Source organism: Molossus molossus, unplaced genomic scaffold (assembly GCF_014108415.1).
Source record: "Molossus molossus isolate mMolMol1 unplaced genomic scaffold, mMolMol1.p scaffold_m16_p_6, whole genome shotgun sequence".
NCBI classification, from domain to species: domain Eukaryota; kingdom Metazoa; phylum Chordata; class Mammalia; order Chiroptera; family Molossidae; genus Molossus; species Molossus molossus.
Genome location: NW_023425399.1, coordinates 98,324,779 through 98,351,036, shown reverse-complemented (window position 1 = coordinate 98,351,036; position 26,258 = coordinate 98,324,779). Strand labels below are relative to the sequence as shown.

General features: G+C 55.0%; 1 protein-coding gene across 4 annotated transcripts in view; it reads right to left on the bottom strand.

The window, feature by feature from the left end:
• Window positions 1–20,634: 20,634 nt before the first annotated feature.
• CTIF (cap binding complex dependent translation initiation factor) overlaps window positions 20,635–26,258 on the bottom strand; it is a 250,086-nt gene continuing 244,462 nt past the window's right edge. For all 4 annotated transcript variants that reach the window (XM_036244763.1, XM_036244764.1, XM_036244765.1 and 1 more), the window contains 2 exons: window positions 26,051–26,104; window positions 20,635–23,941 (listed from right to left, as the gene is read on the bottom strand). In XM_036244763.1, the coding sequence (XP_036100656.1) occupies window positions 23,726–23,941; window positions 26,051–26,104 (270 nt within the window). In that variant the 3' untranslated portion in view covers window positions 20,635–23,725. The remainder of the gene's footprint in view (window positions 23,942–26,050; window positions 26,105–26,258) is intronic.

The window sequence follows — 26,258 nt, the reverse complement described above, 5'->3', positions numbered from 1 at the left end:
GGTGCCAGGAGGGATCGCAAGAATGACAGCCACCCGTCCACCCTGCAGCCCTGGGCCCTGCTCAGAGCCAGGCCCCCAGCGGAGGCCCACCGGCTGCAGGAGGACAAAGCCCCTCCGACTACAGGGTCAGAGGCTTCCTCTCTGCCAGCCTCACCATGCTCCTACGAGCTTGGTGCTGCCAACACTTTACGGCTGAGCTTATCGGCCCAGAGAGGACAGGTCACTATACAAAACCACAAAGATAAAGAGGGAATCTGCTTCTCTGTGAAGGGCATCTCCCAGCCGGCAGTGGTGTGGCACTCGGTGTCCATCTGCCTATAATTTTGTGTCTTTGGATAAAAAAAAAGTCTCCTCTTCGAGCCTCAGTTTCCTCATCTCTGCTATGGGAACCACGGTATTGTCCCAAGAGTGTCATGGGCTTATGTAGTGAGTGCTGTCCCTGCAGCCCAGGTCTGCTGCTTCTCTGTGGGGGAGGAGGAGGAGTGAGGAAGGGGTCCCCTGGGGCCCTCCGGCTCCAGGAGCACTGTGCAGGGACCCTGCCCTGTTTCCACAGTGGGGAAAGGCAGGAGTGGGGGTTCTCAGCTCCTCTCGTCCCAGCCCTTCCCTCCCCTTCAGGTGGGCGAACGTGTTTGAGAGGTGGGGCCCGGCTTCCCCAGGCCCATGCCCTCGGGGTGGGCAGGCTGAGCCCCGGAGGCTGAAGCCCCCCGCCTGGTGGTGCTGGTTTCCAGGCAAGGTGCCCAGACCTCAGGGCCGTCCGGCCCTGCTCACCTGCTCTGCGTTGTGTGCGTGCGAACAGCGGCCTGGAACACTTACGTGGCTCAGGAGGCACAGCAGACAGGCGATAAGCTTAATTAATAGAATCAGGACACACAAATAGCCTCTCCCCGCCCCCACCGCAGCAGGCTGTGCCGAGGCCTGGCTTGGCATTCTGGGGAACTGCTCATCAATCCAGGGACTCCTGCGTGCTCAGCCTGTGCTGACGGACGCAGAGGGCAAGCCGGGCCTCTCGGGAGCTCGGGCAGGTGTCTTGCTGGTGGTGGGATGCTGAGAGGCTCTGACAGTCCAAGGAGGACGGAGAGGGCTGTGTGGCTGATACTAGGAAGGCTTCCCAGAGGAGGGGCTGCCCGTCTCAGGGATGCTCTGACAGGAAGTGATGAGGATGGTTAGAAAGGAAGGAGGAGAGGGAATGGGAGAGAAGGAGAGAGAAGTCTGTCTGTCCGCTGCCAGCAGGAGTTGACCTTGGGTGGCTGGTTTCTTCTCAGTTGCAAACCCCTGTGTCAGCCTTAGGGGGTAAGGGGTGCCCATGAGCTAAGTACTAGGCCTGGCTCGCCGGGGCAGCAGTATAACAGACTCCTCACTACTTTCCCCAGGTGGGTGTTGTACAGCCGTGGGATGCGGGTGCAGAGAGGCTGATCTGCGTGCCTGCGGCCCACAGAAGTAAGGAGGGAGGTGGGGATGAATTCAGGCCTCGGACTCCGGGAGCAGGACTGACCCGGGCCACTGGGGGCTGCATACTGGACTCGGGGCTGCGGGGCCGGCAGGCTGCCTCCAGCCAGGCAGGGGCCCTGAGGCAGGCCCGTTGCTGGGAGCCTGGCGGCTTTGCTGACCTTCCTTAGACTCCACAGAAGCCTGGGGAGCCTCCCCCCACCCTTTCCTCTCTGCACTTCACTCGGGGTCTCCCACACCGCCCACCTTGCTCCCCTTTTTCGTTCATGCACAGTCCTGTTGTGGGAAGGGATGTCCCAGGACAGTGACCACACAGCTGGGAAGATGGGGGCCGGGCCCTCTGGGTTCTCTCCAGTTACGGTAGGACTCATCTGGCCACCCCGTTAGTAGCAGCTCGTTCTGCCCATTTTACAGATGAGCTTGGTGCTGCCGACACCTGGGTGAGGTTATCGGCCCAGAGAGGACAGGTCACCACACAAAACCACAAGCATGAAGAGGGAACCTGCTTCTCTGTGAAGGGCAAAGAGAAGATGGTGGCAGCTGAAGAGAGGCCCATCCTGACGGGCTGGGGGTTGCCATGGAACCCCTGGCCCTGCCTCCGCCTCCCTGACCAAGCCGGGCTGCTTCTCCTTATAAAAGCTAAATTTACTCTTTTAACAAGTCCAGCACCGCATTAAAACACGGTGGAATGCTTGGGAAGGGGGAACGTGGTCCAGGCCTGTGAGTCAGGGCCGCCGTGCGCCGTCTGCTGGGGGCCAACCGAGCCTCCTGGGGGGGGGGGCAGGCCCCGCACCCTCTGCCGCCTCCTCTTGGAAGGTGGGCCCCTGACGCCAGGCCCTGGGGGTTCCCAGTCTGCTGCAGGACCCCCGTCTTTGGTTGCTCCTGGGGACCCTAAGGACCCCATGGCCTGGAAGTTGAGCCCCGAAAGAGCCCAATGTGATGGCTCAGGCTGCCCACCCCTCACACAGCCAACTCTCACGGACCCCGTCCCTGAACTCAGACTGGACTTTTGAGACACTGTTTGGGGCTAATTCTCTCCAATTTCTTTCTTTTCTAAAAAGAGCACACGCTAAAGTCACTAGGTCTTTTTTTAAAAATTGATTTTTAGAGAAAAGAAGGATAAGAGAACGGGGAACATCAATGTCGGAGAGAAACACGGATCGGTAGCCTCCCTAACATGCCCTAACTGGGGATCGAACCCGCCACCCTCTGGTGTATGGAACGACGCTCCAACAAACTGGGCCACTGGCCAGGGCTGGACCAACAGTTTTAGCTTCTCTCCCCCTTTCTCATGTCTGTCTGGAGAATCCCAACCTTAGCTGAACCCAGTTATTTTCACAAGAGTTGAACTTTGCCTGAGAAAATCCTAGAGCTGGGCTCACTGGACACATCACAGACCGCCAAGGGGACTCGTCACTGCCTGGGAAGTCTGCGGTGCTTTTCGGGAAATTCGCTGTCCCTCAAGGCCCCATACTTCCCTGAACCCTCCCACCCCTGCCCACTCTCGGTCGATGACTCTGCCTCATGCTTCGCCCAGGAAAGAAAAGCAGAACTGCTCTCTGGTCCCCACAGCCTCCTCCCAAGCCCCGTAGTTTCTTCTTCCCACCATGCCAGTGGGAGCGGGCACCTTCCACCCCTTCGGCTGGGCCTCATGCACCCACTGCCATATGTGAACGGCTTCGTTGATTTGTCCTGTGTCCGTTCCTTACTGCCAGGAAGCTGTGCCCTCAGAGCGCTGGGCACAAAGAAGGCACCCCATCCACACCAAGGCACAGACAGATGCGTATTTGGGAGAGCGAGGCGGATTTAATAACATTGCACGTTGCAGGCTCAGTTTGCAACGCAGAACGCTCCCGGCCGTGGAAAAGGGAAAAGAAGGAAAAGCAAAAGTCAACCGTAATTTTCTCACTCCTTAGTAAATACTTCAACATTTTGGCACGTATGCCTTCGAAGGTTTCTACATGTATTTTTTTTTTTTCCTTCACAAAACAGCACTTGAGTAGATATAGATTATGAGCGGACACTTGGTGATGAACATTTTCCTACATCTTTCAATATTCTAAGTGTTTTAATAACTGCACTGTGTTCCAATGTATGGGTGACTTCAATGCACTTAACTGCTTTCCTAACGCTGAACATTTATATTATTCCCACATTTCTTCTTTTCCCTCTTTAGTGAGAATCCTCATACATAAATATATGTGTACAGTATTTTTCCTTGGCTGAATTCCTAAGTGGACTTGTGGGGCAAAGGGCATGCCTATTTTAAAGCTTTTGATTTACATCATCTTGAGGTTCACCCCCACATCCTCATGGCCAGAACCATCCTTTCCTTCTGCGTTTTGCTCGCATGTCAAAGGCCTTGGTGCCTTTCTCATACAGAATTGCACCTCCTTTTCCTGCTGTCCTTCCGCAGATGCCTTTTCCCCACTCACTCAGCGCCTCTGACAGGCCGATGTTTGTGTGTGTGTGTCTCCCAGGTCCCCGAGAGCAGGGATTTTGTCTTATTTTGCTCATCGTGTGCCCTCGGCGCCTTCACCGTGCCCGGCACAAAGTGCTCAATGAACATCTTGTGAGTGAATGAACGAAGGAATGAAGGTTGACGCCTCTAGTCTGAAATGAATAGTGATGATAATATTCAGGGCTCCTTAGCAACTGCTTTACGCAGTAGACTCAATTTATAGACAAGAGATAAGAAAATAGACAAGTGAGGTAACTTCTAAGTATAGTAATTGTCCTGAAGGGGGACCCAATTAAGACAAGCCCCTCAGGGAAGGCCCCTCAGGGAAGGCCCTGTGAGATGTGCAGTTTGGTCTGAGACCACAGGATGAGTAGGAGTAGGGCGTGGGGAGGGTGTGGGGAGGGCGTGGACGAGCACATCCAGGCACGGGGAACAGTGTGGTACAAAGGCCATGAAGTGGGCCCTGGCCGGGCGGCTGGAGCGTCGGCCCCCAGACCACAGAGGCCCGGGTTCGGTTCCTGCTGGGGGTGCGTGCCTCGGTTGCGGTTTGTCCCCAGCCCCAGTTGGGGTCGTGTGGGTGGTGGCCACTCGATGTGTCTCTCTCGCGTCGATGTTTCTCTGTCTCTCTTCCTCGCTCTCTCCCTCCCACTCTGTCTGAAGATAAGTGAAAAAAAAAATGTCCTTGGGTGAGGAGAAAAAAAAAAGGCCATGAAGTGGGAGAGGCTGAAAGAAGGCTGGTGAGCGATCAGAGAGCAGGTGGGTGAGAGCACCCGTGGGGGCTGGGGAGACCACCCTGTGCTGTGAGCCAGAGAGCACGAGGGAGAACCCCCCCCACGGCTCCTCCTGGAAGCCAACGTTCCCTTATGGACCTGCCGGTGTAAATGGGTGTATCAGATGCTCCCCTACGGGGGCGGGGAGCGGAGCGTTTGCGTTTTTGTTTTGACTGCAATGGGGTGGGGACGTAAAACCAAGCGGCAGTTCCTGTGCTGGGGAGAGATCCCAGAGGAGTCGGCTCCGGCCACCAAAGCAGCACCGCCCGTCCCCCGTCGCTGTGAGATGCCTGCTGGGTGTCATGTGCACACCCTGCCTTCTCCAGTGCTCGGGACAACACTGCTCCTCTGTTACACATGACAGAGCGGCCTCGGAGAGGCTGTGTGATTGGCTGAGGTGGACACGTTAGGACTCACAGAGGCTGGGTTCAGGCGCAGGCTCCGAAGCCCACTCTCCGCATCTGACACACCGTGGAGCCTCATCCAGTCCAGGTTTAATGCAGGGCACTTCCTGCCTCTGGTCCTGTGTGCGGTTAAATGTTATGAGAAAAGTTTACATTTGTACTCTTTATTATATACTGTCCATTAGCACATCTGTTGCCCCTATACACGAACGCTATGCTATAGAGCAGAGATTTTTTTTTTTATCCTTACCCGAGGACATTTTTCCATTTTTTTGTTCAGATAGAGTGTGAGGGAGAGAGAGGAAGAGAGAGAGAGAGAAACATCGACGTGAAAGGGACACATCGAGTGGCTGCCACCCGCACGACCCAACCAGGGCCGGAGACAAACTGCAACCAAGTTACGTGCCCTTAGCGGGAACCGAACCCTGGTCTCTCTGGACCGCAGGCCTACGCTCTAACCACTGAGCAAACCAGCCAGGGCTAGAGCAGCAATTTTTAACCTTTTTCATCTCATAGCACACACAAACTAATTACTAAAATTCTGTGACACCCCAAAAACATATTATATTCTTCTGTTGATCTGACACACACAAAATATATAATTTTGAGTCGTTCACATTGGACAGCTATTGTTGTGTTGATTGTTGTCATTTTCTTATTTGACGATGAAAAGGGAAAAGAGGTCAGTGTCCCTGACTAAATAATCAGGTGTTGCATGTTTTGAGAATTCTTTCGGCAAACAGGTAGCAAACTGCCGCTGTAGAGTGCTCTTCCTATGTGCGTGAGTACTGTACTTTATGGGGTAAACTTAGGGACCTTTAGAAAAATGGGATTTTCTTCTTATGCCCTGATATTATTGTCTATCATATTCTTTTACAGTACGTCAATGCTCCATATTTTATATGGCCCGTTTCCCAGTTCACCAATCCTCAATTAGCTGCATTGAATCTATTCATTTCATTGTTAATTGTGATTATTGTATTTTTCATTTCTAGAATTTCCATTTGATAATTTTTAAAAGGTTTCAGTTCTTTGCTTAAATTCTTTGTTTCATTTACTTTTTGTTGTTGTTAATCTTCACCCAAGGATATTTTTTCATTGCTTTTTAGAGGGAGTGGAATGAAGAGAGGGAGGAGGAAAGAGAAAGAGAGAGAGAGAGAGAAACATTGATATGAAAGAGACACATCAATTGGTTGCCTCCAGCATGAGCTCCAACTGGGGCCGGGGATCAAATCTGCAACCTAGGTATGTGTTCTTGACTGGGAATCAAACCCATGACCCTTTGGGGTGCAGGCTGATGTTCTAACTACTGAACCACACCGGCCAGGGCTCATTTACTTTTTGAAAATATTAATCACAATTATTTTAAAGTCTGTTATTTTATATATTTTTTTAATTTTTAATTTTTTATCTTTATTGTTGAATGTATTACAGGAATTCCTCATTTTCCCCCCATTGACCCCCTCCTTCACACTCCCACCCCCCTCCCACCTTTTCCCACACTGTTGTCTGTGTCCATTGGTTATGCATAGAAGTTCTTTGGTTTATTTCTTCCCACCTCCCAACCCCCTTCTCTTTGAGGTTTGTCAGTGTAGCAACCAATTTGTACTTCTTAATCCCTTCACCTTTTCACCCATTACCCCAACCCCCCTCCAATCTGGCAACCAACAAAATGTTCTCTGTATCTATGAGAATGTTTCTGTTCTGCCTGTTCATTTTGTTTGTAGATTCCATTATCGATAGATATGTATTCATTGCCATTTTGTTCGTTCATATATTTTATCTTTTTCTTCAAAAAGACCCTTCATCATTTCATATAATAACGGTTTGGTGGTGATGAACTCCTTTAACTTTTTCTTGTCTGGGAAACTCTTTATATGGCCATTGATTCTAAATGACAGCTTTGCAGGATAGAGTAATCTTGGTTGTAGGTTCTTGCTTTTCATCACTCTGAATATTTCTTGCCACTCCCTTCTGGTCTGCAAAGTTTCTTTTGAGAAATCAGCTGACAGTCTTATGGGAGCTCCTTTGTAGTTAACAAACTGCTTTTCTCTTGCTGCTTTTAAGATTCTCTCTTTATCTTGAACCTTTTGCATTTTGATGATGATGTGTCTTGGTGTGGGCCTCTTGGGGTTCATCTTGTTTGGGACTCTCTGTGCTTCCTGGACTTGTATGTCTGTTTCCTCCACATTAAGGAAGTTTTCTGCCATTATTGTTTCAAATAGCTTTTTGATTTCTTCTTCTCCCTTTTCTCCTTCTGGCACCCCCAAGATGTGAATGTTGGCATGCTTGAAGTTGTTCCAGAGGCTCCTTACACTATCCTCATTTTTTTGGATTCTTTTTTCTTTTTGCTGTTCTGATTGGGTGTTTTCTGCTTCCTTATATTCCAAATTGATGGTTTGCTTCTTGGCTTTACCTATTGAATCTGTGTAAATTATTCTTTATTTCAGTTAGTGCCTCCTTCATTTCTGACTGTGCATCCTTCATTTCTGACTGGTCCTTTTTAATGCTCTTGAGGTCCTCGCTAAGTTCACTGAGCATTCTTATAAGAAGTATTTTGAACTCAGCATCTGTTAGGTTGCTTATCTCCATTTTGCTTAGTTCTTTTCCTGGAGTTCTGTTCTTTCATTTGGGACCTGTTTCTTTGTCTCCTCATTTTGGCTGCCTCCCTGTGTTTGTTTCTGTGTATTACTTAACGAGAGGTATGGGGCTAGCTGAGACCAGATGCTGTTTGTTTGAAAGAATTGAGGAAAACCTGAAGCAAGATCCAAGACAGGCCAATCCTATGGTTAAGCAACTGACAGCTTGGGTGGGCCTGAAAGTTGGGCAGGGCGGGGCCTCAGGGAATCACCAGGGCGGGGTTACCAGTGTGAGCCAGGTTGCTGGAGTCCCAGATATGGCGGCTGTCTGCTGCCCGGGAAGGGCTCACCAAAGGAATAAAGGCCTCTGACAGCACGTTTGTCCCAGAGAAAGCCCCCTCTCCAGCCCTCGCTCCAGTGCCAAACAGCTCAGTTCTTCCCCATATGTCTCTGGTGCCCCTCGAGCTGCCTCCCCTCCGAGCTGAGAGGGAGAGAGTCCGATAAGTCCGTGCGCGGGCCCTTTAAGGAGCTGCCTGGGGCTCCAGCCGCCTCAGCCTCCCTGAGCCTCAGTTTTTTCAGCCAAAAGCTATGGGGACTTCTCTTCCTGGCACTGGGAACCCTGGTGTGGGATGGGGACCCCTCAATCTTTAGGGAAGACCTTCCCAGCTGAGGTGTCCTCCTGATTTTTATCCGCCACACGTGGGTGTGGGACCAACCCGTCCGCCTCCGCCCTTCCTACCAGTCTGGATGCAGTTGCTGCTTTAATTCCGTAGTTGTAGGACTTCCGTTCAGCTCGATTTCAGGCAGTTTTGAATGATGATTGTTCTGTAGTTTAGTTGTAACTTAAAAAAAATTTTTTTATCCTCACCCAAGGACATTTTTCCATTTTTTGTTCAGATAGAGCAGGAGGGAGAGAGAGAGAGAGAGAAACATCAATGTGAAAGGGACACATCGAGTGGCTGCCACCCGCACGACCAACCAGGGCCGGGGACAAACTGCAACCGAGGTACGCGCCCCTAGCGGGAACCGAACCCGGGTCTCTCTGGACCGCAGGCCGATGCTCTAACCGCTGAGCCAAACCGGCCAGTGCAGTTTAGTTGTAACTTTGATGTGGTTGTGGGAGGACGCAATACCGCGTTTACCTACCCACCATCTTGACCGGAAGTCTGAAAGTCTGTTATTTTAAATGCTAGTATCTGAATCTCCTATGAGTCTGTTGCTATTATCTGTTTGGATTTTTCCTCTTGGTTTCTGTCATATGGTCTTATCCCCTGGTACACCTGGTAAACTTGACTGAGTACCAGACGTTTCATATGAAAAAACTGTAGAGATCATCTGAGGCTCTGGATGATCCAGACAGGAATTAGTCTTGCTTCCAGAAGAGAGAGTACATGTAGCTCACCTTAATCCAATCTGCAATTAAGTTCACTTGAAGTGAGTGTCAGTATTTGTGAAGGCTGATCTGTTTCTGATTTGCTCTTCAAGGGTTCCAACTGAAAGCCTTTAAAAAAAATAAGTCCCCCTCTTTTTGGAGATGCATAGCCCCCTTTTCCCCCTCACCCCCAAAGTTTACAAAAACTCAGTCTCCACCTTTTGCTCGTATTCTCAACGTTACAACGATTGCTCCGGGAAGATAAAGACAAACACTGAGCTCGTCTCTCTGGATTTCTCTTCTCTCCAGGATCATGGTGGCTAGACCTCTCCAATGCCTTCAGACAAATTTAAAAAATCTATTTTACCCATGTTTTAAAAGGTGCTTGGTCAGAAAGTTGGTGTGAGATGACTAGTCTAGACAGAAGTAAACGTCAGCATGAACCGTAGAACCCACCCTGTAAGGATGTGGTTCCAGTTCACTGCTGCAGCGTGACCTTCCCAAGGGCTGGCCAGCCTGGCCCTGCGTGGAGTCTTCCCCTTGCCTTAGTCACCTGCTGCTCTCCGTGAGGGGCTTGACTGCAGCTAACAACATCCACGACCAGAGGCTGCCTCTAGGCTGCTGTCACTGCAGCCCGAGTCGGGCTGGCCAGGGGGCTGGGCTGGTTTCCGCAGGGCTCTGCACCCACAGGAGGCCAGGCCTGCTTCTCTCTGTTGACCAGCGCCACCCACAAGTCTTCCACAGAGTGAGCCCACTGTGCCAGGCTCGGTGTTCAGCGTTTAGCATATGTTATCTTATTTCTTCCCCTTAGAAACACCAGCGAGTCACTGGAGTCATCTCCATGGTACAGACGATTAGCCGGGATCCTTGCCCACCGCATAAAAGCACACACTCATTTCTGTGCTCACTTGTTCATTTTCCTGTGCTCTGCGGTTTTATTCCTCGCCGTGTGCCCGTGCTCAGCACAGAGTGGGGAGCTGATGACAAACTTTGGTGAAGAAACAAAGCCTCAGGTCCCAAAGTTGTTATGGTGGAGGCCAGACCTCCAGGTTCCTGACCCCAGCCACTGGTCTTACCACGCACAGCACACCAGGTGGGGATGTGTGCACCCATCACAGGACTATCCGGCACCCTCGGTGTTGAGATTCTGGTTAATTCCCTGCCATCTAAGGCCATTTTGGGGGGTCTTGAGAGAAGGGGCTCTGGTGCTTTTAACCAGGGTCCAAGACCCATAGGGAACTGAGGGATGGGTCTGAAAGACTTCTGAAATTAGAGTAGAAATCTATAAGCATGTGATTATTTTTCTAGAAAAAGACAGTCCATGGTATTCCTCAGATTCTCAGAGAGGTCTGGGGACCCGAAAAGGTCAAAGGTCTTGGGCAGGGGTTGGTGCCTTGTTTGTCCCCCAACATAGCCACCCCACAGATTATTGGGGTGACTGGAGAAGGGGGCAGGATACGAAGCTGAGCAGATGAATGGAGCAGGGCTCAGAGAACTCCAGTGGCCTGCTCAGGTGGGGGTCACCTGCCGAAGGACGGTGGATAATGGAGGTCTCTCTCGTGCGACAGGAAAGCTGTCCCACCAGCTGAGCGGCATATTTGAGCTCTTGGTTCTGAGACGCCCGCCCTGTGAGGCTGGGGGGGCGAGGGGGGGTGAGTGGGAATTCCCAGGCCCCAGCTCACCACTTTGAAGTCTGTGGGAGAAGGGGGAGGAGGGGACCCCGAGTCTCTGATGGAGAGGGGGACAGGATGGAGTGACAGGAACCTTCCCTGGCTCAGGTGGCAAGGGCTCCCCGCTAGCCTGGGGTCCAGAGGCCCTTCTTGCTTGGATGGACCAGATAAGGAGTAAGAATGTTTGAACCTTTTTGGGGTGCCTCAAGAGAGGGGTTTCGGAGGGGGTGGACTTGGAGTCAGGCTTTGAGAAGGAGAACTTCGGGCACAAGGCCACGCGGCAGCTGGATGACCGGAGCTGCCTGCCCGCCAGCCCCCTGCGATGGTCACCGAGTCAACAGTAAAAGCTGAAACGGTGGATACTGACGGGGGGCAGTCACAACGGTGGTTTTACGTCCAGTGAGCCACTGCTGCGGGGCCAGGCTGCAAATCCCACTGGAAGGCCTGATCCATACAGCCAGGGGCTTGACCTGTCCCGGAAGGGGTGGGGGGCTCTGCTGGACTCCAGAGGCTGCTCGGTGCTGGGGAAGGGGAACCCTCCGCTGGGAGACCTGAGCCTGGGTCCCAGCCCCCGCTCTGCGGACAGCTCGCTGTGCGGCCTGGGCCGCCTGCCGTCCCTCTCTGGGCTCCTTTCCCTCAGCGGGAAACAGCAGTCTCCAGGATCTTCTCACTCCAAACCCTCTCCACCCCACCCAGCTTCTCAGGATCCCTCGGCTTCCTGGACGTTCAGGAAGGGATGGCCTCCTCTGGCCTTGGAGGAGGGCCCAGGCGTGGGGAGCGAATGGGGTGAACGAGGGTCCTGCCAAGGCCCCTGCCTGGCCAGTGACAGGAAGGCAGCAGCTCACGGCACAGGGAGCGATTTTACTGGAAAGATGAAAGGAAATTGCATCTTTAATAATTCACTGGGCCAGTTTGGAGGGAGGCAGGTTGGCGGGGCCGCGGAGCCACTGGGCGATCCCAGCATCTGTTCCTGGAAATCCACTGGCTCCAGAGCCTGCCCGAGACCCGGGGGCCTCCATCTCCTCCTGGCCCAGGGACAGCGGGAGCCGACGGAGTCTAGACCAGGGTGAGAGGTTAAAACACAGCCATCCCGGGAACCTGCTAAATTGATATCTCCAGCAAAAAGGGAGCCGAAATAATCGATATGGCAGCGGCCCAGGAAAGCGGCCAAGCCCGGCCCCAGCGTGGCGCACTCACTGTGGGAGAGGAGGGCCGGGGCTCTGCAAACTGCGGGGCTCCAGCAAGCAGACCAGGGCCTTCGCCTGCTCCTGCCGGGCTGAGGAGGGCCCCGCAGGCAGGGCACCAGTGCCGGGCAGCCTGTCCAGCTGGTGGGGTGCAGGGGACACACTGCCTGGTGTCCTCAGCCAGGCACTTTGCCCTCCCTCCCGTCCCTCTCCAGTGGGGTGCCTCTCCCGGTTCACAGGAGAGCGGTCAGACCTGCCTCTGCTCCCCTTCCCAGGGGCCACCCTGGTTCTCCTGGGAGCCTGCAGTGCTGGACAAGGAAGAAGTGGACGGAAGCCGGAAGAACTGGCCCAGGACATACGCGGAAGGTGCCAAAGACAAAAGCAGCTAAAGAATTGTTGATGCTGGAGTCCCGAGATGTTGGTTCCACTCCCAGGCCAGTCCCATGGGGAGCTCCGCGCCGAGGATGGGGTGGGAACGTGGTGGCCGACCCTCTGCTGCTGGAAGGAGCTCTGCAGCGGGGCTGGTCAGTGGTGGGAGCCTCCCCAGGGCTGCGGCATCTGGGTGGACTAATCTGCATGGACTAGCTTTCCCCGCCGGGCCAGCTTCCGTATAAACCAGATGGGGTGCATCAGAAGGGAGATCACATCTGGGGGCTGAGGGCATCTGGGGGGCCCAGGAGGGGCCCAGGCAGAGCAGCTGTTGATCTTTTTCTCCTTCCCTCCTTCCTTCCCTCTCTTGATAATATTCTAAGACAAATCAAGAATCATGGAGAGGACACTTTAGAAATGAATATGCGCATCCTTCTTTGACAGAGAGGGGAGCCGAGGCCCAAGAAGAAATGCCCACGGAAACCAGCTGATGAGCGTGGAGTCGGGGTTAGACTCTGGGGCGGCTGACGCCCACTGTGGTGCTCTCTCCGCACGCTCAGGGCCCCTGGTTCCTTCTCACCGCTGCTGTGCTGACTGGCTGGTGTGGCCTTGGGGCAGGGCGCACATGCCGGCGGCGTGCGGTTCCTCTGACTCACTGTCCAGTCTTGGGTCACTCCAGCCTCAGCCTCAGCTTTCCTCCCTGGGAAACAAGGGTAAGACCCACAGGCCACCAACAGGGCCACATGCACGAACACAGCTTTAATTCCAGGTTGGCACAACCTTACTTACCTGGTAGCTTCCCCACTTTTGGAAGTCATCAGGGGACAGAAAGTCAGCAGAACGTGGTTCCTGAGAGAGTGACGGTTGTTTCGAAGGTTGTTTCGAACGTCCATCATGCGGTCGAGTCCATGCTCTTTGTTATGAAAATGCCCGGGCCCTCAGGGCCTGCTGGCTCTTGTGTGACAAGCAGTTCTGAAGGCTTGGCGGTCTGATGTCTCAGGCCACTCCAGGCCTACCGATGGTGGCGAGAAGCTTTATGATAAGAGAGGGGGCAGAAAACCTGTAAAATGCACATGCAGTAATTACAAAGCAAAGGGGACTGGATATACCTTGATAATCCCCGAGGGTAACCCAGAATTACAGTCCTGTCTTCTAATTAGTGCAGAAATGAGCCTGAGTCATCAAGAAAGGGTGAAACACACAGTGCCCTCTGTCTGAGACGCAGGGATGCGTCCGGTCCCCTGTAGAAAGATGGCTATCGGCGTGTTTTTTTTAAGAAAGATTTTTCTGTTAAAAGAGGTAAGTTACAGCTGCAGGAAATGAATGCATGTGTAGCAACACCTGCTGCTGCTGCTGCTGCTGCTGCTGCTGCTGCTGCTGCTGGGACCCTGGGATGGGAGAGCTGACTTTGTGTGGAAATCGGATTTCAAGTCCTGGTTTAGCCTTCCTCCCCCACCGAGGTGTCTCCCACCGGAATAATGAACTGCTTTCCTTGCGGGGGTTTGGAGGCAGAGGGGACCCTGTTGGAATGCTGTTCCCCCTCTCCCCTTCTAATGTGTGCCCCTAAATGTTAGTTATCACCGTGACTTTGGGCAGGTCCCTTTCCTGTAAGGGCTTTAGTTTCCTCATCATAAAATGGGAGGGTGCGCCCTAAATTCGCTCCACATCCTGATAATCTGGAATATTTGGAGTGTCAGCTGGGGAAAAAGGATTAAGTGATTTCCAGGGATTGAGGACAAATGCATTTCCTGGAAGGGAGGCGTCCCAGGAGGCTCTGCTTCCCTGCGGAGCCTCAGAGTGGGAGGGATCTGTGGGGTTTCGAATCCACGTTTACACCACCAGGAGAGACTCCTCAGACATCGCCGTGCGGTGGGACTTGTCCTTTCCTTTATGTGGCCTCAGCCGTCCTGTGCCACACCACCTGCTGGTCCCCATATTGTTCTTGGGTTGGGTGTCTGCAGTCACTCTCGATGTCCAGCCGCACCCCGAGCCCCCGTTCTTTCTGCTCCGCGATGGCACGTGAGAACTTGGGGACAGATGTGCACCCCTGGAGCACCCTCAGGCCGTCTGTGGCTCGTGCAGCCTCTCCTTGCTGAGCGCCGCCCTCCTACCTGCTCGTGGTCCTTGGCCATGTGTCTATAAAACTGAGTTCCCAAAGGGGAATGCAATATTCCTGGTGCAGTCAGACCAGGGAAAATAGAGCAAGCTGTCCCTCTGGATCCTCCACTATCTTTAGCAGTGTTGTCGGAGGAACATTTTCTCCCTAAGGAGTGTCAGTGAGGGACCCCAGAGCCGCAGACCTCCCTGGACTCCGGGAGCCCCGCTTCGCCCCAGGTGAGGGCAGAAGCCTGCAAAGGGGAGACCCCTGGCTCCCGTGGCCCGGCCTTGGCCTCCTCGGGAGAGATGAAGACACCGCCTCGCAGCTGTTCTCCGAGGCTTCAGTTTGCAGAGAGAGTCCCCTCCTAGCCTCTGCCTGGGCAGGGGAGGCAGCTCGTCGTGGCTCATGGGAGGACGCCTGCTGCCCAGTGGCTGAGTCCGGTTCCGAGACCACAGGGCACTCTGGGTGGAAGCAGTTCTTGCCTAGGTGGCCCCGTGCAACCTCTTGTCCTTCTGGGTGCCCCTTCCTCAGACAAATCAGGCCTCCCCAAGGGCCATACCTCCTATACACGGCCAGAGGGACGACAGCCTGTGCTCGGCACACTGTGGGGCCCGTATCAGCCCTGTGACCTCCTCTGAAAGACACTCCATGTTTCTGGTTCTGGGGTGTGGGACCCTCACACCTCTGCTTCCCACCACTCATTGTCCAGAGGCCAACAGCTGGGGAGAGTTAGAAACCGCAGCACAAAATCACACCTTTCATATACCCTCCCCGTGTGCACACACACACGCACGCACGCATACCCCTCACACCCCCCAGAGAACACACACGAGAGCCCAGCGAGGGGTCCGTGACAGCCCACAGGTCCCGGGCAGGGCTGGGGGTCCTTAGGGGAAAGGAGCCACTTTCTCGTGTGCACAAAGGGCCCTGTACTCGCTGTCGTTCTGTCCTGTGCCCCACAGCACAGCAGTCCCCCCACCTCCAGGACCTGGCTTACGGCACACTCAGTTCTCCCCTCCCTGAACCCCTCTGTACTTGTGACATGGACCTCACTGTCATGGTTCACTCGTTATCCCCCGTAGCATTGTTGGTGGCTGCAGAGGGATGAGGTCAAGCTCATGGTCAGTGGGCTGATCCCATCTACACACCAGTGGTCACACACAGTGAACGGGGCCATGGTAGGAGCAGTCTGGTTGCTGTAGAAGCCCAAAGGGGGACCTCGAACCCCAACTGCAGGAGCAGTCAGAGAGAACTTCCTGGAGTAGGTGGCACTAAGTGAAGGTACACGTCTGTATCTTCAGCTGTTGTTCATGGTCCAGAGACTGGGCTTGGGACCCCCGCCAGCCAGCCAAGATCAGCCAAACCCCACCCGTCTGCAGCCCTGTGCACAAGACCAGGAACATGTGTGTGTGTGTGGGGGGGTCCCTGAGCCTGCAAGCTCGCTCGTTACACAGAGTTACACGGGATGGTTAACAACAGGCCCTGGGCTCCCTTTCTCCCTTGGGGATGTGCTTCTCGAGTTACTGCCTCCTCCTCAGGCCAGTGTTTCTCCTTTTTCTCTGAGCTGAGCCCACGGCAGAGCCCTCTTCCGACCCTGGTCAAACAGGAAAGGCCCGAGTTAGGTCCTGGGCTGTGAGCCTCTCTCCCATCCGCTTGTGTGCCAGTGAGGGCCGTGGCCTGTATGTTCTTCAGGGTCACCAGGGGGACCAAGAGCCCTGACCCGAGCCCCTGTGTGTCCCTGGGAGCCACTGGGCTGATCAGAGTTGGGGACACAGTGGGGTAGGGAGACTCAGGCTCAGAGGTGGCCATGGGAACTGGAGGCCGGGAGCCTGGATCCCCAGACTAGTCCCCACACCCACCCGCCAGGCCTGAGGAGGCAGCAGCGCCAGGCCTGGCCTTCGTGCCTACTGGCCACGTGACGTGGATCCGTCACAGCGTCTCGAAGCCCGTTCCCTCTGCCTTTGAAATGGAGTAAAAAATGTCTGTCACCCAGCAGGGCTGCTGTGAAGGTCAAACAAGGTGATATATTTGAAAACTGTAGAGCGCCATTCAAGCAGATGGGAGGGCTCTCTAACCCTCAGTTTCCCCAGACCTAAACTGGGTGAAGAATTGTATTTACTTCTCCCCAGGGCTCTGGTAAGACGAGGCAGGGACTGTGTGTGCCAGGGCGGTGGAGAGGAGGCCGTGCTGTGTGGCTCGGGCCCTCCGGCCGCAGTGTCCTTGGCCAGGCAAACACAGCTGTTCACCTGGCTCCCGGCTGTCTGGCCTGCAGCCAGTCGGGCAGAGGCAGCTACTGCATTTGTTTCCAGACTGAGCCAGCTACTGCCTTGGAAGACGGCAAGGCTGCCCCTGTGACCACCCCCACCTATCGCCTCTGCCCTGGGGCACCCCGAGATCAGGTGGGCAGCAGGATAGGGTAAAATCCTTTTCATCCTTGCTCAGGACAATGTCCGTGCAGGGCCATCGTGCTCACCAGGCCTAGCACCTAGGGCACATAACACTTTTAGGGGCCCACAAAATGCTTTCGCCTCTTTTAAAATCGGAATCAAGAAATGAACTTCTAGCCCTAGCCGGTGTGGTTAAGTGGTTAAGGCGTCGGCCCTGTGCACCGAAGGGTCATGGGTTGATTCCTGGTCAAGGGCATGTACCAAGGTTGCAGGTTCAATCCGGCTCTGGTCAGGATCATCAGGAAGGCATCCAAACGATGTGTCTCTCTCCCCCTCTCTCTCTCCCCCTCCCTCCCTCCATTCCACTTTCTCTAAAAAATCAACGGGAAAAAATATCCTCTGGTGAGGATGAACACAAATACAAAAAAAGAAATTAACTTCTACGTTTAAGAAGTGTTTTAAGCCCGGCCAGTGTGGCTCAGTGGTTGAGCGTCAACCCATGCACCAAGAGGTCACTGGTTCCATTCCTGGTCAGGGCACAAGCCCAGGTTGTGGGCCCAATCCCCAGTGGGGGGCATGCAGGAGGCGGCCAATCAATGTTTCGATCTCTCTCTACCTCTCTCTTCCTCTATCTAAAAAATCAATAAAGAAAAAATATTTTTTTAAAAGTGTTTTAATAATTAATATTAATATATTTGTCTTTATATCAACATAGTAGTTCAATCCGATTTTTGAATTACTCTAAGGACAAGGGGCTTAGGCACAAATGCCCAGGGTCATGAAAGTCATAACACTGCTGGAGTTTGTCCCCCACCAGACGAACTGCTGGAGCCCCGCCCCACTGTGCAGCGCCGCGGATCCGACATCCCAAATACAGGAGCGCGACACAGCGACACAGCGACGCGCTGTTTCAAACATCAGGTCTGCGTCACCGTCACTGGAACAGCTCGCCAGGGCTGTTCTTGGAGTGCTGGGTGGCAGCCTCCACCATCTTCTCTGGAACCCCACAGAGGGCACCCGTGTACCCACCAGGAAGAGGGGCCCTAAGGCCAGAATTCTGAAAATGTTGGTGCCTATGTGTCTTCTTAGGCAAGTCATTTGAAAAAGTTCCCAGGCAACTTGGATTTTGATGGCACCTTTGATATGTCCCCTAGGAGGGTCTCCCTCCCCTCCCACCCACCTTGAGAGTCACTGGCCTGGAGGAAACCCAGTGGGGCCGTGGAACCTATGGCCACGGATCCTTTTATATAATGGCATCAAAGGAGGCGACATCGCTCCTCCTCCTCGCCCCACTGAGATCCCTCGATGGGGCATTTCATCATGCTCCTGCTTTCAGTGACTCCAGGGGAACACCATGCAGTCAGCCCAGGGAGTCTCAGCGGGCGGCTGGCTGCTCCTTCTGTCTGGTTGGCGAGACGGCCCGGCTCCCTGGGGCCCGTCGGCAGCAGTCAGAGGGGAGAGGCTGAGGACACGCTCACCTTCCGGGCTAGGGGAAGGGGCACGGGGCTGTCTGGCCCGACTCTTCCACCGACTGGCCTTTGGCTCTGGGTCAGTCATGTCTGTTTTCTCATTTGTAAAATGGGAATCAAAGATACTCATCTGCCTACGCTGACCCAGACAGTGCACGGAAGGCCCCCAGGTCCCTGGGGAACTCTGGGAAGGAGACTTAATATTCAGCCTCAAGCTCCTTTCTCTTTCCCGTTCCCAATCCCCTTTTCTGCAGTATTTGCTTTGGGACCTAAAAGGCTCTTACAAGCTGTGCGTGCACATGCATGTGTATACATCTAGCTTATTCGTTCAACACACACTTCCCTTCCGTCCTATGGACCCCGGGGCACATCGGACCCCTCCTCAGGGCAGATGACGCCTATCAGCAGAGGCGGTGGTGAAATACAGGCTCGAAACATGTATTATTTGGATGATATATTTCATAGTTTTCAGTAATTTAGAACCTTCTGGAAGCAGGACTAAACCAAAGAGAGAGAAAAATCTAATCTCTCTCTTTTGGTGAACACTGTTTGGTGAACTTTTCCCTCTCCCACTCCCTCGCTTACCTCCAAACGCCTTTCACTTTGACCCCTGCTTTCCGCTCCTCTTCCTTTGCATTTTGTAAAACGCTCTGTCTTGGCAAGTATCTCAAATGTTTAATTAAAATGTTATCTCCCTCTACCAACCTGTGTATTCTTTTTTTTAATTGATGTTTTTAGAGAGAAAGGGAGGAGAAACATCAATGTGAGAGTGAACATCAGTTGGCTGCCTTCTGCACACCCGCAGAGGACCAAGCCCACAACCTGGGTGAGAATTGAACCAGCACCTCTTCCGTGCACGGGACACTGCCCAACAGAGCCACAGCAGCCAGGGCCCAACCTGTGCATTCTGGGGGGCTCTGCTCAGTGTCATGTGACTCAGTAATGGGGCAGCGACCCATCTCAATATGCCTTCGCCAGCTCCTGGCCTGACCTGGCTGCCACCTTGGCCAGGCCAGGGAAGTATAAAGGGGGTGGATGCTCTGGTCAGCACCCCAAGGTGAAAGCCTGGCACATTCTAGCCAGAAAGAACCCCAAAGGGGGATTTGTTACCAGGAGGTAGTGTCTCCTATGTCTTACCATGAGGGATTTCTGGAATGTGTCATCACAGGAAAATAAGTCACTGGGCCCCTTTGGGCCCCCTTTGATGAAAGACTGATTTGACCTACTGGACAGTCACTTGCTGCTGACTTTTATTTATTATTTGCATTTATCTTCAGACAAAGTGGGAGAGAGGGAGGAAGAGAGAGAAACATCGATGTGAGAGACACATTGACTGGCTGCCACCCACACGACCCCAACCAGGGCCAGGGACAAACTGCAAACAAGGTATGTGCCCTTAGCAGGAACCGAACCCGGGATTCTCTGGTCTGTGGGCCGACACTCTAACCACTGAGCCAGACCCACCAGGGCTTGCTGCTGACTTTAGAAGCTGCTAGTCCCTAGTCTTAGTCTTCTTAAAATGAGTCACTGCCAAACACACAGTGACATTCCCTGGAAGGGGTAGGTGTTGGGGTGGGCTGGTTAGACAGGTAGCAGAACAGGTTTTCAGTGTAAAAGCATTTTCTGCAGCACTGGCTTCATCCTTCCACCTCGGACAGGCCACAGTTCCCAGACTTGGGGGGACAGGAGTCTCCATGTATGTTCTCCTAGGTCACCCCTCCAATCTTCTGCAGGCCCCACACCTTGCTCCCCAAGGCAGCCAAGCTGTGGGGAATCTTCTCGTTGGCTCATCCTGGGGAGAGGCCAAGACCAGCTGAGGCACAAGAGCCTTTGGGAAAGATTTCCTTCGCCGAACTCACAAAGAACACAAATTCAGGGCATTTTTGTTTTTGGTGGTGTTTATTTTTTAAACCCACTTGTAGTTTGGGTTCAGCTGGAAAGCAGAACATACCGAGGGAGGGGAGGTGGTTGCGTGAGCAGATTCCGCTGCAGCTTTGGCGGGAAGCCCCGGCCCCTGCCCCAGGGAGGGAGGTCCCGCCGCCGGGCTCCCAGCTGGCTCAGGCGAGGCCGGCAGCCCTTCTGTGCCAGTGTCCCCAGCAGAGGACAGTTGTCCTCTCTCAGATCTGCGTCCTCACAGGCCCAGCCAGAGGTTTCCCAACAGGGCGCCCGGCAGCTGAGACAGGGCTCGCGGGCAGCCCCGAGAGTCCGTCATCCGAGGAACACTGGCTGGGTTCTGATGCCAGATAAGACTGGGCCTTGGCGTCGGCACGGCCCCCAGGGGCTGCTCCTCACCCGGCCTGCGGTCTGGGCCCGCCCCCTGCAGCTGCCCAGGGCGTGATCCACGGTACAGTTCCCACACCCCCCTCCCCATCCCCCCCGAGAAAATAAAATAAAATAAAAATTAGAATAAATACCAATTCGGCAAACATTTACATTTACATGGATGGACAGGACGAACCCCGAACCTTAAAGGTTTACAGACTGGTTGAGGAAGGACAGACAGACGGAACTGGGCTTGGAGGTGCACTCCTCACGGAGGACGGTGGGACTCCCACCTTGTCTAGGGGAGGGTAGGAGCCTTCTCGGGGCTGTGGTCCCAGAGCACAGGCAAAGCCACAAGGCCTAGGGGAGCGAGACTGTGGCAAGCAGGCTGCCCGAGGGAAACAATGACTACCTCGTCTTGACTGGCAGCGGGAGACGAGACAGAATCAACATCAGAGGGCCGGACTCGGCCTGTTCGGGGCCAGAAAGCCGCGGCCAGGAGGGAAAACAACGCGAGCCTTAGAAATGCAATATCCAGTTTTGCCCCCATCAAATACATTCAGAGGTCAACTTGGATATGTATGGCCTTCCTCACTCAGCAGCCTGGGGAGGGGTCTGTGGGGTGCCCACTCTGTCCCCCAGTTCCTGTCTGAGTCGTCTCCCGTGGAAAGCTGTTTCAGTCTCAGATTTTAGGCTTTACTGCTATTTCCTTAAAAAACACTATTCCTTTTTAAACGTTTTCCTTCCATGTCTGAAAAAGTAGCAGCAACCTGCATTTAGAAAACCAGCTTAAACTGTTTTTCAGATTGGCCAGGAAGTGCTTTCAAGCAATGGAATAAACTAGGCAAACCATATGTCTGAAGCCACTGCGACACGACACGTAATTAAAAATATATTTATATATGTATACATATTTATATCTCACTTCTTCACACTGATCCTGATGGTCAGGAGGGGTGGGCCTTGGGGCAAGACCACCACGGAGGGCCGCTAGGAGGGAGGGGCATGAGGCCCTCGGTGCCCATGCTGCCACCTGTGTCGGCTTTGCAGGGCACGGTGTCTGGGGGCCCTGCATGAAGCGTGGTCTCTGAAAGGGGGTGGAGGTGGGAGACCTCATTCTCCTGCCTCAACTTGTGCCCCCACTCCTAGGCCTCTCCCTTCCTCCGGGGCCCTGTTTTGTTCTCAGCAGATGCACCCCCCACACACACATTCGCACGCACACACACATACACACTTGAAGGAAGCAAGACCCATTTCGGCACAGGTGTCTCTGAGGACTGTCAGGGAGCAGCTGCTGGCCTGGCAAGGGTGGTCCGGCTCCTCAGTGTCCTCTGTGCCTCCTGCCACCAGCCCAGCTCTTCCCTCAAGGCCTCCCGCGGGCCTCTGGTGGCCCTGGGCCCCGGGCCGGGCTAAAGGTGCAAGCTGAGGAAAGGCAGTGAGGCAAAGCTTGGGAAGAAGGCTTCTGGGGCCACGGGTGGCTTGGGGCAACCGACCTGTTCCAGGTAAGCCTGTGCCCCGGGCACTGGCAGGCAGGCTGTAGCTGGTGGGGTACCAGGAGTACCAGGGCACCAGCTGCCCATCCCCCCTTGCCTGCTGTCCCAGACTCAGGGTCAACAAGGGGCAGCCTCCCCCCGCCCTCACCTCCTGGCCAGCCTGCCTCCAGGGACCCGGGGAGTGACCGGCCACAGTGAAGGAGTCAATGAGGAAGCTGCAGGGCTGAGGTCATTTTCTGGGGGCTCATCAAAGTGTGGGCTCCAGACCCGGAAGGGGGGCTGTGCGGAGGCCAGGGACAACCTCCGAGAGTCTGACGCCCAGCTTCCTCCAACAGAGAAGGGGCTGCTCCCAGGCCCTGACTCCTCCAGGAAGCTTCAGCCTGGTTCCCCGTCTGGAAGGCTGTCTGGCATCCCTGCCTGGTCACCTGACTGTCCTGCTCATGACTCAGACACTCCCTTTCCCAACAGCCCTGGGCCTCAGTGCCCAGGGCCCTCCTGGAGCACCTGGACCTGGGCTGCGGGAGGGCTGGGCTCCTGGATCTCGCCTGTGATGAGGTCAGGGCAGCGATACAGCCCATTCAGCTAAACTCCAAGTCCTGGGGAGTCAGGCAGCCCATACCCCCACCTCCCCCACTCAGAGCTTGGGGCAAGACCTGTGTGTGGAGCAGGAGCCATCCCCTAGTGTTTGGTTTCAGTTTGCCAGCCTGTTCTGTGCCTGGTTCACCACAAGGCCTGGGGCCAGGATGGGGCTGAATGCACTCCCAGCGTGGTGGTATCAGCCCTTTGAGAGAGCACAGCAAGAATACGAGAAGGGAGGTGCTGGAAGCCAGGGGCACAAGTTCCAGGGAGACCCCCACCGGGGCAGAAGTTTCCAATTACCCTAATTGGCTACTGGCAAGCTGTCTGTGCCTAGAATCCTTCCAGGGGGGGCGGGTTTGATCTCACACTAATCAGGGGGTCCTCGATGCTGCCCGTGTGATCGCATCGCCGGCTCTTTCATTGAGAGAGGAGACTTCAAAGCAGCTGACTTTTGAAAAATAAAACACAATAAAACAAAAGAGTGCAAGTAGAACTACAAACTCCGGCTCCCCCGCCTGCTCCCAGCCTGGGCCTGCAGCTTGGGGGTCCAGGAGAAGGACTTGGAAGCTGGGGGGTGGTGGAGCGTGAAGGTTGGAAGAGAACGGATGCCTCTGTCCCCCAGCTCAACCGCGTGGACAAAGGCCGTCAATTACGGGCGGCTGGTGGGGACCGTGTCTGCCTTTGTCCTCCCGGACATCTGCTACATGTCGCCTGCTGCCAGTTGGCGACTGTGGCTGACAGCATGCGGGAACAATGCAAGCTCGTCTCCGACCCACTTTTTCAGCCTTCTGAGGTCCATTCTGACCCCGGCGGTACCCTGGTGTGCCAGGCTGCCTGGCCTCAGAGGAGGAGTCACAAAGATGAAACCCCTTGCACAAAAAGCCCTGCGGGGACTCGTTTGATGGGAGGGAGCAGGAGGAGCAGGAGTGAGGAGGGGCAGCGGCTGGGCCACCGTGAAAAAGAAACATGCGGGAAGCTGCCGCGTGCTGGGGCGGGGGTGCTGCGTGGGGGGTGCTCCTAGGGATTCGATCCCTTCCCCGCCTGGCTCCAGACCGGCCTCCGGCTCTGCCTGCCTTCTTCCCCATTTCCTCCTCCAGGGCCACCCCGTCCTCCTGCCTGTCCATCTGGCTCTGCGCACCAGGGCCGCAGCTGCCTGCGGCCGCCCGCCAGGCCCCCCGGCTGTCAGGCTGTCAGTTTCTGGATGGTTCTGTTGTAGTACTGCGTGATGGGGGGTGTCAGAGGGTTCCAGCTGTTGGCGTGGAGCTCGATGACCTCCAGGAGCAGCGACCGGGTCAGCATCGACTCCGAGGGGCACAGCATCTTGTCTCGGGCACTGGCCAGGAGCTCTGTCATCATCTCGGGCAGCTGTTCCTCCAGCAGCCGGCCCGTGCTCTGCAGCTGTGGGCGGAGAGGGGGTTAGGACAGGACGCGGGACCCACCGTGGTGCCCGGACCCACCCTGGTTGGGTGAGCTGGGCGCAGGGACAGAAACAGCTGGATTATCTCCGGAAGGTGCAGGCCCAGGCCTCTGTGACACAGGGAGGGGGCGTGCGGAAACAGCCAGCTACGAGGGCCCACAGTTAACAGCCAATCCGCTGGCAGAAACAAGAGGGATCCGAATACGGCCCAGGGCTGAAAGAGCCCTCACAGGAACACAGCGCTCTCCCTTTTACCCACGAGCGTCCCCTCCTACAGGGAGCCTTCTTTGACTACCGCCCACACCCTCCATGGGTGTGACCTGCTCCCTTCAAAGGTGATCAGGCTGCACCTGTTAATTTTCACCTGCTGGGATCTCTCTCTGGAAACAGCTTAGTCATTATTACCTGTGTGTGTCTGTGGAGCCCGAGAGCAGGATGAGGTCTCCTATTTCCCTCTTCCTCTCTCCTGCCTCCCATCCCACTCCCCACCCTGCGCTGACCTCTGCCTACGTTTGTGACATGAAGGAAAGAGAAATATGAACTGGGACAGAAGGGCAGCCAGAGGGCCTACCCTCCAGAGAGGCCCCCAATAATCCGGAAAAGCCCTCATCGGAACGCCCACCTTCTGGATCTGTGCACTCCTCGCCAGTAGCCCCTGCAGGTTCTCTCCGTAGACCCTCAGTTCCCACCTCCGTCCCACCCCAGCCTCATCCCACTCATTTTTCAAGGCTCGACCTTCTTCACAAAACCTTTCTCAACCTCGTGGGCCCACCCCGACCTCTCCCTGGACCCTTCGGGGATGCGTGCTCTGTACCCACACTTATTCTCTCCACTGCGCCATGCAGTGCGTGTGTGCGCGTGTGTGCATGTGCGTGTGCGCGTGTGCTCGTGCGGATCCAGCCCTAGCCAGACCGGAAGCTGTCTGAGGGCAGGGAACATGCTTTCTTTCTCCCCTCTCTCCCCGACCCCAGGCCCCATGAGGGCGTCCAGCTGGAGTCCAGCAGATGAAAGGAGTGACTGTCCCTTACACCAAAGGCTGCTGTCTGGCCTCCAGGACCCTTGGGCGTGGCCCTGGCAGCCACCTGAGGTGCTCACACAGCCAGAACATCCGGGGTGCCGGCTGGAAGCCCCTCCCCTCACTGCCCTCCACTCTGAACGACTCTGGGTTGTTTTTCTTTTTCTTTTTTTTTTTATCCTCACCCGAGGACATTTTTCCTTTTTTGTTCTGGTAGAGTGGGAGGGAGAGACAGGAACAGAGAGAGAGAGAGAAACATCGATGTGAAAGGGACACATCGAGTGGCTGCCACCCACACGACCAACCAGGGCCGGGGACAAACCGTAACCGAGGCATGCGCCCTTAGCGGGAACCGAACCCGGGTCTCTCGGGACCGCAGGTCGACGCTCTAACCGCTGAGCCAAACTGGCCAGGGCCTGGGTTGTTTTTCAAGGGCACAGGTGTGTTCCCGTGACTAGTCCAGAGCCAGTGTCCGAAGAAAGATTCCTGAGGAAGAGTTTCAAAGGGCAGTGGCCACACCTTGGGAACAGCTGTGGCACCTCCCAAGGGGGCTGCTTTGAATGAGTCTGCGTCAACAGGGGTACAAGCCTCAGGCACCGGCCCCAAACTCCATGGTACCAAAGCCCAGGAAGATATTCGCGGACAAAGGGTCACCTGGAATCCCCTGTCATGTGCCTGGCACAAGGAGAGGTGGCATTGGGAACAGAGGGAAAGTGACAATGCTGGTACTTGGTGTTTCCGAGGACATTTTCCCATTGATTTTCAGATAGAGTGGGAGGAAGGGAGAGAGAGAAACATCAATGTGAGAGAGACACATCTATTGGTTGCCTCCCGCACAACCCCAACCAGGGCTGTGGACTGAACCCATGACTTTTCGGTCCGCAGGCCAATGCTCTAACCGCTGAGCCACACCGGCCAGGGCGAGCCAGCAGTTTTCTGTTCCTCCAACCCATGGTGGGCAGGTCCCCCATCAACATTCACTCTGGTTTTGGGTTGACAGTTTGGATGCAGAAGTCCATGTGCGCTCCGGAAGCCGTTCCCCGCCAGCCCCGTGACCGTGAGCCGCACTGCTTACCTCCATCGAGCAGCACAGGACCGCATCCTCCTTCACATCCTGAGATTGCAAGAGCTGTGGAGGAGAGGGGCAGACACCTCCTCTGAGTGCGTGTGCTGCCGAAGCAAGCACCAGCCGTCACCACTCAGGGCGCCAGCTCCCAGCCCCCGGAAGCTGGTCCCCCACCCCAGCCCCGATGCGGCCTGGAGCAAGCATCTCCACGGGCCAG